This window comes from Amphiprion ocellaris, chromosome 20 (genome assembly GCF_022539595.1).
Source record: "Amphiprion ocellaris isolate individual 3 ecotype Okinawa chromosome 20, ASM2253959v1, whole genome shotgun sequence".
NCBI lineage: Eukaryota > Metazoa > Chordata > Actinopteri > Pomacentridae > Amphiprion > Amphiprion ocellaris.
In genome coordinates this window covers 8,845,728-8,858,416 of record NC_072785.1, presented here as the reverse complement: position 1 = coordinate 8,858,416, position 12,689 = coordinate 8,845,728, and the positions used below count along the sequence as shown (strand labels likewise).

At 38.0% G+C, this 12,689-nt stretch overlaps 1 protein-coding gene across 2 annotated transcripts in view; it reads left to right on the top strand.

The window, feature by feature from the left end:
• The window catches only part of hltf (helicase-like transcription factor), a 196,027-nt gene extending 184,531 nt beyond the window's left edge, over positions 1–11,496 (top strand). For both annotated transcript variants that reach the window (XM_055006149.1, XM_023262505.3), the window contains 22 exons: positions 1,060–1,202; positions 1,307–1,392; positions 1,857–1,928; positions 2,212–2,403; positions 3,818–3,892; positions 3,973–4,027; positions 4,160–4,214; positions 4,341–4,396; positions 4,519–4,563; positions 4,772–4,873; positions 4,980–5,071; positions 5,219–5,362; positions 5,536–5,668; positions 6,599–6,734; positions 7,275–7,454; positions 7,616–7,731; positions 8,423–8,604; positions 8,748–8,867; positions 9,587–9,699; positions 9,960–10,140; positions 10,699–10,779; positions 10,946–11,496. In XM_055006149.1, coding sequence (XP_054862124.1) covers positions 1,060–1,202; positions 1,307–1,392; positions 1,857–1,928; positions 2,212–2,403; positions 3,818–3,892; positions 3,973–4,027; positions 4,160–4,214; positions 4,341–4,396; positions 4,519–4,563; positions 4,772–4,873; positions 4,980–5,071; positions 5,219–5,362; positions 5,536–5,668; positions 6,599–6,734; positions 7,275–7,454; positions 7,616–7,731; positions 8,423–8,604; positions 8,748–8,867; positions 9,587–9,699; positions 9,960–10,140; positions 10,699–10,779; positions 10,946–11,089 — 2,503 coding nt within the window. In that variant the 3' untranslated portion in view covers positions 11,090–11,496. The remainder of the gene's footprint in view (positions 1–1,059; positions 1,203–1,306; positions 1,393–1,856; positions 1,929–2,211; positions 2,404–3,817; positions 3,893–3,972; positions 4,028–4,159; positions 4,215–4,340; positions 4,397–4,518; positions 4,564–4,771; positions 4,874–4,979; positions 5,072–5,218; positions 5,363–5,535; positions 5,669–6,598; positions 6,735–7,274; positions 7,455–7,615; positions 7,732–8,422; positions 8,605–8,747; positions 8,868–9,586; positions 9,700–9,959; positions 10,141–10,698; positions 10,780–10,945) is intronic.
• The last annotated feature ends 1,193 nt before the right edge of the window (positions 11,497–12,689 follow it).

The window sequence follows — 12,689 nt, the reverse complement described above, 5'->3', positions numbered from 1 at the left end:
TCTCTGGAATTGAGTATTTTGAATTCCTCCTGAGTGTCATCTTAGCTGATTGCAGGTAGTAGATACACTGCCAAGCCAAAACTGTTAATAATGTCCACATCAAACTGTATTTAAAGTAGTAAATATATCATTATTTTACCATTTTTTGCCATTATTTGGAAGAAAAAATATGTATATTAAGGATTAAAAAATAGTATATAATTTTAACCAGTATTTTACAGATGTGACCCTTTGACAGAATATGATTTCATCCAGCACCTTATTCCCTCGGGAATACCTAACTAATCATAAACAGAGGCATAAAATGCTGCTGTTTCAAACATGGAAATCTTTTTTTTAGATTATTATATCAATTTATTGATGCCTTTTTCATCTTTTTATTGTTTAGTGTCGTTAAGAGTATAGCTTATCCAATTTTAAGATAAAATAGATCATAATTAATCCCAAAGGAAATTCTTGTGTCGGGCATTGCTCGATAACAGAACAGTAAGTGCAGCACCTAATAAAAAAACAATAAGATATGATTATGGTACATTACTGAAAATAAGAAAAATGTGTAAGCTAAAATAAGACTAGAAAAGAATGTAAGAAGCATTACTGTAAAAGATACTGCAGTAGGAAAGTCATCTTTCACATGATAATCAAATATTTCACATGAAATTGGAATGTTGCACAAGATGCTAATAGTACTATTTAGCACTTATACTGTAATTTGTGGTTCATAAGTCAGAGGACAAACTTCAGCAGAAAAGATCATTAAATTGCCTTATTTACATTTTCCATGTGTTAAATTGATGCTGTGGCCAATATGTTGCTTGAGATGACAGATAGAGCGAGGCAGCTGCGTCAGAGCAAATGTTGCACAATTTGAAATGAATGTATGTTATTGGGAATCGGTTTTAAAAAATGAAAATGCCGATAGACAAATGCTGGATATTGAACCTCGTAATCAGTCGGCCCAAGAATCGGTCAACCCATAATTATGATAATTACATTTGGTTAAGACTAAACAGTTGTGAGCTTTTGTATATATTCTTACATCTCTCATTGCTTGCTTAGGGTGGTGCACTCAGGAACGAAAAACACATTCACCATGCCGGTGAATCTGTCCTTTTGGGGGAAAGAAGAGAACAAAAACACTGTGATGGAATCTATGGCACGTCGTGGATATAAACTGAACACAGGTGTAGGCATTCAAGCAGGTACATTTGCGATCCAGACTGACCTACCTTCTGATGGAAAACGTCTGTTACGTATTTTATGTATACATGTGTGCGTCTGACTGATTCTTTGTGTTTGATCTCAGGTGCGTACCAGAAATCATCCAGTGGTCCAGTTGCTTGTGGATTTCCACCTAAAAAAGGCCTGACCATCCCACTGACTGCAGAGGAGGTAGATACATTGAGTTGATGTAAAGTGTAAGGATATGGTATAAAATGCACTATTTAATTTTATATGTGGGAATAATTGAACTAAAAATTTTATATTTTTATTTGTTTTCATCCACTGAGAGAAGTCACAAAGCAACCAAACTCTTATTTACCATCTAGACTCCCTAAATGTACTGAGCTTTTATATTTGACCCAACATAAATTAAATTGTGATGTTGTTCCATTAAAGTAGTAGGGGTTAAATCAAATTACAATTAAGTTAAATAATGTACAGAAGATAAACAAATTTCAGTGCTGTATTTACAAGCAGTCATAGAGCATTGCATATCTAAATGCATATTATTGATAATGACATTTATTCTCGGCCATGTTCTAGAAATTGTAGACTTTAGCTGTTGCTGAAGCCTGCTTAAATTAATTAATACTACTTTATCTTTTCTGACTCAGAATGTTTTTATCTTTCAGCTAAAAAATGCATTTGATAACCTGTTTGAAGGGTTGATGGAGAGTAAAGATGGGGAGAAAGAAGCAGCTGAGGTACAGATTTGATTTGTTTATCTGTCTTTGCTTTTGTTTCTCGCTATGAACAGCAAGTTGTTCCTTTTATTTCTTACTACTTGTAGCTGTAATGGCATCCTCTTATTGTTTACATATTGTGACACTGATTGAGTGCACTACTGTGATACAATGACATCAAACCAGCACTGTTGCAGTTTTGGAAAAAATTTTATACTTACTACTCTTGTTTCACTTTTCACCTCCCACATCTGCACGTCTTTGTGCAGCTTCAGCGTAAACATTCGGTTGTGTCTGTTTGCAGGCTGTGAGCACTTCCCTCCTGCCTCACCAGAAGCAGGCGCTGTCCTGGATGTGCGCTCGAGAAAACAAATCTGCTCTGCCGCCGTTCTGGGAGAAGAGAGGCGAGCTGTACTACAACAGCCTCACATGTTTCTCAGCCAAAGAAATACCAGAGAGGGTTCGTGGAGGAATACTGGCAGACGACATGGGGTTGGTGAGTGACACACAGATGCACATATTTGACACAAACTGGAACTTTTGGATGTGATTTAATAGAATTATTACTACACTGAATAGTCACAACATTAAAACCACCTAACGCCAAAACAGCTCTGATCTATTGAGACGTGAACTTCTAAAGGTTCTAAACCCACATTAGGTTTACAGACACAGGGAGTGAGTTTGTGAAGGTAAAATGACCCAGAACATTTGCAGAGTACAACATTTGATACAGAAGTGAGGAGAAGACAGTGTATGTAAATGCAGTTGTGATCAAAAGGTGGGATGTGGATTTAGATGTGGGTGTTGGAGCAGAGTTTAGTGACAAAGGGTGATATGATCAAGGAGCAACACTAGGGGGCAGGAGAGTGCCTCCAAACATTATCTGATTACCAAAGTCACATATAGACACAAACCTCTGGATTAAATAGAAACGGGATGAGTGTTTTTCTTTATCCATACATGATGGTTAATAAGCTAATAAGGATGATTCATACTTGGTAGTCTTCATTAGGAGTTTGGAGGCCAAGACTTGAAATCTTTGTCATGTTCCTGAGCACTTTTCTGCAGTGTGACAGGGTGTATTACTCTCCTGAAAGAGATCACTGCCATGAAGGATTTACATGGTGTGCCATAATGTTTTGGTAGGTGGTACACGTCAAAGTTAGATTCACATGAAAGTCAGGACCCAATATTCCCAGCAGAACATCACCCAACTCTGCCAGCTGGCCTTCTTCCCATAGTGCATCTTGCTGCCGTCTCTTCCCCAGCTAAACAACATACACACACCTGACCATACACATGATATACGAGAAATCAGACAAGGCCTCCATGGTTTAGTTTTGATGCTTTCATGCCAATTGTAGGCCCTTTCAGTGGTGGACAGCGGACAGAATGAGTACTTTGTCTGATCTCCCAGTATCCTTATTTGTGCTATATTAGCTCTTTAATGGGATTGGACCGTGTGGGACAGTTGTCGTCATTTGGACCACTTGTTAAAGGTAGTAGCCACTGCTTATCTGGAAAAAACAACACAATACCTGCTGTCATCATTATTTGGCTCTTGTTAAACTCATTCAGATCAGCTTCCTGTTTTTCCTGCTTTCAACACATTAACTGCAAGAAATCACTGTTTTGTTTCTGCCAAATATATCTCAACACTCAACAGGTGCCGTTGTAACGTGATAGTTCATGTTACTTATTTCACCAGTCAGCGGCTTTAATGTCGTGGCTGATCATTTTATAGTACCAAACAGTGTGTAGGACTTGTGTGTGTGGCTGAAAGTCATCTGAATGAATGATCGGAGCTGCTATTTTCTTCATTAACACCAAAATTGGGCATCACTCAGCTGCTGTCTGAGCGGAATCTACACTGTCTGCATGTGTCAGCCCCTCTTTCTGTTTTTCAGGGTAAAACTCTGACAACAATCTCTTTGATCCTCACCAACTTTCACAATGGAAAGCCACTGCCTGTGGAGATATGTGTAAGTAGCTTTATAGTACTGTTTTCACTCAGTATGTCTTGTGCTCGACTATTACAAAGTGTTAGTTTACATGTGTGCAGGAGAAGCAGTTTTCACCTACGAAAGCTAAAGCACAGATGTCGCCCAAACTTGAAGGTACTTTCAATAAATTTGCTGATATTGATTTATCTGCCTCACACTCACATTTCTTTAACCTCCCTGTATGGGTGTGGGACAACATGTTAAAACAGTACTAACAGGAGAGATAATGTGGTGTCTTTGTATCAGGGAGCAGCAGTGCAGGAATGGGCAATACTGCAGGAGGCTCTTTATGCTCAGACGGGTAAGTGTGAATTTAATTTTGCATGCTTGCTTTGCTCTTTGGGTTTTACCTCAACGACCTCGTTTTTTTCACGTGGATACTGAATGTTTCTTGTGATGTAACCTGACATGTTCCTGTGTGGGTCAGAACCCAGGTGGAGGCAACACCAGATGTAGTGGAGATAGCAGATGAGCCAGAGAAAAGTAAGAACAAATCACCCTGTATCTTTTGAATGTCTATTCATACTTTTGTGTGTGTTTTTTATATTCTTGCTTGTTTTTTTTTTTACCTTACAAACTTTTTTGCTTGACCTCCGGACTTGTAGGTACAAGCAAAGGCAAGAAACCCATGAAGCGAAAGCCCAGTAAAGGTACAAGCCTGGTAATCTTTGTATTCATGCACTGCAATATAGAATGTGAAAGTATAAGCATGTTGAAGACGTTAGGTGATATAACTTGACAGTGATCAGTAAATTTATGTATTTAACATAATTAATTAGTGTTGATATTTGGCTTACATACCATTATAATTACAATTCCCTTTGTACTTAATAATTTATGTGTCTGTTCTGGGTGCAGAGGCTTCAGTATTGTTTGAGGATCTGGACTTTGCTGCAGCGCTGAGTGGCTCAACATCAGATACAGCCTCAAAGAAGAAGAAAACTGCCAGCGCCACACAGCGTGAGTCTAACTATATATTCCTACTTGGTTTTACTTGTATTTAGTGAGAGAATAGTTGAACTGTGTGCTAACGTTAGAGGTGAATATGTACCTTTAATACGTGCAGGTGTGGAATCCTCCGTCACTGAAAACACAGATGACTTATCAGCCAAAACAACTCTCATCATCTGTCCGCTGTCTGTGCTCAGCAACTGGCTGGTAGGAACACAGCCTCACATAAAACATTTATTGATGCACAGTCTCTGTTTGTTAAACCTGTATTTTAGGTTTTTGTAAAGCTTTTTCACCCTCGAAGTCAGCGTTTGTCATATTTTCTTCTCTTGTCTTTTGTGTATTTGCGTGCAGGACCAGTTTGAGCAGCATGTGCATTCTAACGTGAAGCTAAACGTCTATCTGTACTACGGTTCAGAGCGCAACAGGAGCAAGAAGTTTCTGTCCTCTCAGGATGTGGTGGTCACAACATACAACGTCCTTTCTTCTGAGTTCGGGGTGAGTTGAGAAGTTTGCATTTATATCGGAGGCTTCAAGGTGACTAAGTGGTAGTGCTTTGTGTACATTGATTTATTTTGATAAGCACAATCATCCAGGGCCAAATGAATGACTGTTATAAGCCATAAGTTGCTTCTTCTTTAGTGTAATGAGCTGTAATGTTTTCCTTTCAGAATAAAAGTCCCCTACATGGGATCAACTGGCTGAGGGTCGTGCTGGATGAAGGACACATCATAAGAAACCCAAATGCACAGATGAGTAAAGCTGTGCTCGACCTGAAAGCTCAGAGACGCTGGATTCTTTCAGGTATTCTTGCACGTTAATACACGCACACGCACACGCACACACACACACACACACACACACACACACACAGTCAAACTTATTTAAACAACAATACCCAATGAGATGTAAGTTCCATGAGTATAATTCATAACATTATGGGTCTTATCCCATTTATACAATGTCCACAACTTCATCAAATTGCAGTTTGTAATTGAACATCAGTCATTACTTTTACATAAAGCCAATATGAGCTGTCCTGTTTTGAATATCATAAAATATAGTTTGTGTTTGTCAGAATTTCAGTGGTTTCATTGGGAGGAAACATCCATGTAAATAGGACAAGGTTTGCAAGGCTCCACGAGTTTTAAAACTTTGAAAACCAGTAAGGAGAAATATTACAGATTGCCTTCAGCCTCAAAAACAGAGAATATTAATGCATTCAGCTACACAATAAAATTGAATCTGCCAGCTTTTGAAATTACATTTTATTGTTATTGGTGGTATTAATCATTTTTAGCTCCAAGCTGTTTAGTTCAGGCTAAACTTTTATTCATTTTGAGCGGCACTTGAACACATCCCCTGTTTAGTAGTTGTTTAGTTACTGTCCACCTTCTAAGAGTTTATCCACACCTTTAGATCAATCAGAATCCAGGCTTTTTAGTAGCCATTAGATAAATCTCTTCATAGAATTGTATTGGGGCAAAAAAACTTCATGTTAATGTTTTTAAATTCACAAGATCTTACTTACTGATTTGCCTAATCGTAGCTATTCCAATTTTGAATACTTGAGTAAACACCTTAATAAACCTAAGAATGCTGTGATCATAATAATAACTTTATCACTGTTAGCCATTGCAAATACCCATTTTTTATTCACCGTATTGTGGACATAATCAGGTACGCATAGATGCAGTCACTGAATTTGAGTTTGTGTGTGTTTGTGCCTTTTAGGTACTCCTATCCAGAACAGTGTGAAGGATCTGTGGATGCTGCTGGCCTTCCTGCGTCTGAAGCCCTTCGATGTGCGAGAGTGGTGGAACAGAGTGATCCAGAGACCAGTTACACAAGGAGAGAGGGCTGGCGTGCAGTAAGTGCTCAGAGATACACTAACTGCAATGCAGCAATAATGAAATGATCATGAAAATCATAATTAAAATGATGCAGTGTAGCAATAACGCTGCAGAGGGAGTCATTTACTGCGTTGCTGAGGTGCATTCTTATTCCATAGGTATCCTTTATGTTTAGTTTTTATTTGCCTTACTGGATTTATTTTTTTTTTTTTTTGCTTCTCCAAACTGTAGTATAACATTTTTTACTGTTTCTGCTTGATAAAAGGCATCTATTGCATTTCTCTGCCTTATGTTTCTCTTTATTTTACCCATATATTAAAAGGCTGTTTCCTTGTCTGAATTAAAGGTTTAACAATCAAGAGTGTAATATTTTGTACAGTCAGTGAATACACCAGACCAGTTTGCAATGTTATAGGGTAACTACATATGCTAATGAACGATGAACTGCTCTCTGTGAAGCAACTTGAAAGAAAGTTTGCTGAAAGTTTGCAATTTCGTGGAGGAATTTGTCCTATTAAACTATGATGTTAAATTGAGGCACTTGATGCTGTGTGCAGAAACCTTCAGACCCTGGTGAAGTGCATCACCCTGCGACGGACCAAGACCAGTGAGGTGAACGGACGTCCTCTGGTGTCACTGCCTGACAAGAAGGTGTACGTGGAGCAGGTGGAGCTCAGCCAGTCGGAGAGGGAGGAGTACGAACGGGCGCGCAAGGAAGGAAAGAACATCATCAAGAGGTGAGGCGTGAGCTGCATGTTTGCAGATAGTGACTTTGTAAGTTGGCAATTTGCGAAGACTAAAGGATATATGAATATTTTATGACTGCTAATGTATGCATTTTAAATGTTATATCAGTGATACTGCACTATTTTGTATAACTGTGTGTGCATTTTTGTAGATATGTAGCAGAAGGGACGGTCTTGAGGAATTACGCTGATGTACTAGCAATCCTGATGAGGCTCCGACAGCACTGCTGCCACCCTGATCTGCTGGCAAAGATACCATCAGAGTTAGGTAAAAAGCAGCTCTCTTTGCAGTGACTGAATGCACTGATATGCAGCCATATCAGGTAACAAGGATTATTGATTTACTTGATATGTAGTGCATTTTTGGTTTGTTATTCTGCCTATAATTAGCCCTGACACTGTCTGACACTCAATCTTGGCTATTCTAATTTTCAATACTTCAGTAAACACCATGATAAACCTAAGATAATGCTGTGACAACATCATAGTAATAACTTTATCTACTATTAAGCATTGGAAATATCCATTTTGATTCACAATTTTAGGGACATAATCAGGTACACGTAGATACAGTCATGAAATTTGCATGAACAAGCATATTTGTGGATAGACACTTTGTAGGTTAGCAACTTGCAAAAGCTATGTGATATATGAATGTTTTATGGCTGAATTATGCTACAATATAAAATAACTTTAGTGTTAAATTCAGTGCCTTTTGCTTCCTCAGCTTTTTTTATAGTATTTTTTATATAATATCCTTGTTTACCGCCATAAATCTTCTGTCAAAAAGTTCCTCTGGAAGAATCATTTTCTTTTGCTGGTCACCCCTGTTGCACTGTTTTTGCATATTAATAATTAACCTACCGTACAGTTCATTAATTTGTTTTTACCTGTGAGATCAGAGGTTTCTGTCCTCTCTTTTGATTTCTTTCCATCCCTGTATCCTCCCTCTACTGTAGGCGCTGCAGCAACACCAGCAGAACTGCGGGAGCGTCTGATAGAAAAGTTACGGTTGGTGTTGGCCAGCGGCTCTGACGAAGAGTGTTCAGTGTGTCTGGACTCAGTGCGACTTCCCGTCATCACACACTGTGCCCACGTTTACTGCCGGCCCTGCATCGCCCAAGTCATCAGCACTGAGCAGGTAAACATGCTGCACTCAACAGGCATCAGTGGTTTGTAGTTTAACTGAAATTTGACTTAGAGGTTCTCACTACGACATAATACATTTTTAAGCTGCTAAGTATTAACGTTTTTATCTTTTCCCTGTGCTCTGTGTTTGCATAGGAAAAGGCTCGCTGTCCTCTCTGTAGGAGTGAGATCAAAACCAGTGAACTGGTGGAGTTTCCACCGGAGGAACTGGAAGAAAGTAGTACAAACTCTGAGAGGTGGAGGACAAGCTCAAAGGTACTTGAAGGAAAATAAACTGGGGGGAAAAATGGTAAAAACACTCTGTAGAACAATAAAACAATGCAAGACACTGTTTCTTAATGGCTTAAATGGAAACATGTTGGAATTGGGAAGATTTTGTGCTACAGACTGTTTCACCTTAAGCTGCCAACAAACCATTTTCTTAAATCAAACCTTGACATATTCTATATCTCAGCATATTTAACAAAAATAAAATACCCTATGTGTCAAGTGTTACATTTCATTCCTGATGAGAATTATCTTATCAGATCAACATCAGAATGACTGATCAAAATGCTAGTATTGGGCACCCAGATAGTTCAGCTGGCTGAGCGGGCGACTCATAAACAGCAGCTATATTCCCCAACGCAGCAGTCATAGGTTTGAATCCAGGTCATCGCCATTTATTGCATGTCTTTCCCTCACTCTTCTACCCACATTTCCTGTCTCTCTCTCTGCTGTCCTATATAATAAAAGCATATAGGCCAAAAAAAATAACTTACAAAAAAGATCCTAGTATTAAGTGTGTGGATGCAAAAGTTTCAACTTACCCATCTGTTAACACTTCTGATCCTGGGTTTTTTATAACCTCTTGGCCTAATTTTTTACCCAGAAATCACAAAAACCCTTATTTAGCAGTGATGGAAAACTGAATTGTACTCTACTTCGTGAGAGCTGTGTTTTTCCTCCTTTGAAGTCTGTTTTTGCCTCTGCAGGTGCAGGCGCTGATGGGAAACCTGCTCAGGCTGCGATGTGAAGACAGCAGCATTAAGTATTTGGTCGTCTCTCAGTTCACTCGATTCCTCACCATTCTGGAGACTCCACTCAGGTAACACTCACACAGTAAAGATGGGAGATTTTTTTCTAGTCCACATATTTACGCATATGCAAGTAGAGTTCTGTTCTTTAATCAGGGAATAACATTTATTACCAGAATGCATGAGCAACTGTCTCAGAGCAACTAAAAAACGTCACAATTATCTAATGCAAGAAAGATTCTAAATTTGAAAACATAAGGAGCGCATGATTTTCTAACCACTTTTCATTTGCTTTATTTCATTCATTATTGTTCTCCTTCCTCTCCCCCAGAGAGCACAGTTTCAGTTTTGTGCGTCTGGATGGCACCATGAACCAAAAAAGGAGGACCCAAGTCATCCAGGAGTTTCAGAGCTCTGCAGCCGACAGTCCTGTTATCATGCTTCTGTCTCTTAAAGCTGGAGGAGTGGGGCTTAATTTGACCGCTGCTTCCCATGTTTTCCTCATGGACCCTGTAAGTACATGACCTGGTAGGAACCATTCACACGGAGAGCCTTAGCTTATATTATTTATCAGGTTGTGCACCATGGACAGTGTTGCCTAATGAAGATTTATCACTAAAATGTCACAAATAAACTTATTTTGGTAAGTTAGTGTCTGGGAGTCTTTTTAAAAGTTTGGGATATGCTTATCCCTCTCCTAAGCACTTGTGTCATGAAATAGATGTGCAGATAGTTCCTAGACATTTACTTTTTGGTTTCTCTGTAGCAGTCTTGACATGTCAGGATAGAAATACAGTAGGCAGAGACAAAGTAGACAATAGATTCATTTCAGAGTTTAGCTGACTCACCTTAGACAAGCACCAGCTCTGTTAACATCAATATAAAGAACATCATCAAACAGGAATAAGATGGAAAGTAGCACAAATGGCATATGTGACTGATGTGTTTGGAAGATCACCTAATAACTGAACTAATAACAAAATCTGCATGGTTCATTACCTTAAAGAGACAGAAAGATATTTAAACAAAAATGTTTTTTTGAAATAACTTTTGTCCTGTATGTTCGTCAGGCCTGGAACCCAGCTACTGAGGAGCAGTGTATTGACCGCTGCCACCGTTTGGGCCAGAAGAAGAAAGTTGTTGTCACCAAGGTCAGAAACCTCATGATGTATTTATACTGCAGTATTATGATCTTTAAGGAAAGGTTAATACCTTTTGCATTGCTGGTAAGGCATCACACTTTCCATACTACATTCAAGACACTTCATTTGACTCTATGAGGACTTAAAAACTGAAGTTTGTCACTCACTTTTATAGTTCATTGTCAAGGACTCGGTGGAGGAGAACATGGTGAAGATCCAGAGGAAGAAGCAGGACCTGGTGGAGAAGGCGTTCGGCTCCACAAATGCCGACAGAAAAACATCTCGTATCGACGACATCCGAGCTCTAATGGAGCTGTAATGGACTTTAACCGATGCATCAACGTGAAAACAACCTGGAAATAGAATTTGAATTGTAACAGTCTGACAGTGTTCCTTTATTGGGACAAGAGTTGCACAGAATTTTTGTACACTTTAAAGTTTGATTTATAGATGATTTTTCATGTCTTTATTTGTTTTACTTCTGCTTTTATTCAGTTAGTCAACACTTTAATACTGATTCAGTTGCAGGACGCTTCATGTGGAAAGCTGTCATATTTGTTCAGCTGTTTTTCTTGATTTTGTTAAAAGTCATCACCCTGGAACGGAGACTGGATCGAGATACTCGCCTTTTGTATCAGTTTGAGATTTTACTAAGAAAAATGTAACAGGTGTGAAGATGCTGGAGTTTTTTCAGCAATCCTGAATTAAAGAAATGCAGACCACTGACATTCTACATGTGTAAATACTGCATTTACATACAATTACAGTAACATTTAACATAAAAAAAAACAGATTGAAGAGAAAAATTATCTCCAGGAATAATGCACAACCCATCACACCATCCATCTCAGCTGACTGAGATGAAGAGGAGGTTAGTGGTTGAACAATATAGAAAATCTGGCAGCAAGAATGCCAAAAAATACATCATAAATTTTGGAATACTGGGACATTCAAAATTTGTAAAGACGGTGGGAAAAAAAGTGGCAAGCATCCGTTAAATAATTATGTATTTTGCTGCTTTAAATCAAGTAAAACTAATTTTACAGTCACATATTGTGAAAGAACACATAACTATTTGTAAAAATACAGATTTTTGATGTGGACATTATTTACAGTTTTGGCCTGTTTAGATTGGCCAAGATTGGTTTACTTAAGAACTTCTGTGATTTCACTAGATATGTGTAATTTAACAAAAAAAATTTTCAAAATCTACTATTAATGTACATAATGTTCTTTTAAATAAGCCCAAATATCTTTTTTTTTTTTTTTTTTTTAATTTTTGCTAATTCCAAGACAGTAAATAGTGTAATTTTAAAGTCAAACATAACTGAAGATTTTTAATGTTTTTTATTTACAGTTTTGGCATTTTTTCTACAATTAACATATAAATTCAGACGTTTTCCTGTTATTTTATTCGTAATATTTGTAACGTAAGCAAGTAAATTTTTCAAAAATTACACAGTTGAATGCAGCTGGACTTTTGCATGACAGGTCAAATTGCAAACTGAGAAACATTTCAATTCTACCGCAGAAAAAAAAGGCTATGTGCCCTTTAATACACCTGTGCTTTCCTCACTGCAACAAGTCAAAATGTATACTGTGTAAAAAAGATTTATAGAGTAGTTGCTCAAAAGACAACTAACATTTTTGTTATTTATTTAACAGAACAAAACTAAAATATTTGCTTGTAGCAGCTAATCACATGCGCCTTTAGTTATTCTGTTGTCGTAAATTCAGTTTCTAAGTGTCTTTGTTGACACAAAACAGATTTATAGACATCACCTGAGGCTCTAAAAGCTTGTAATGGCAATTTTCCATGATTCTGACATTTACCGGAAAACACATAATACAGTTGCAGCCTTACATCTGGTAACTACCACAGTGTAAAATTAAAAACAACAAAATGAGAGGATAAAAGA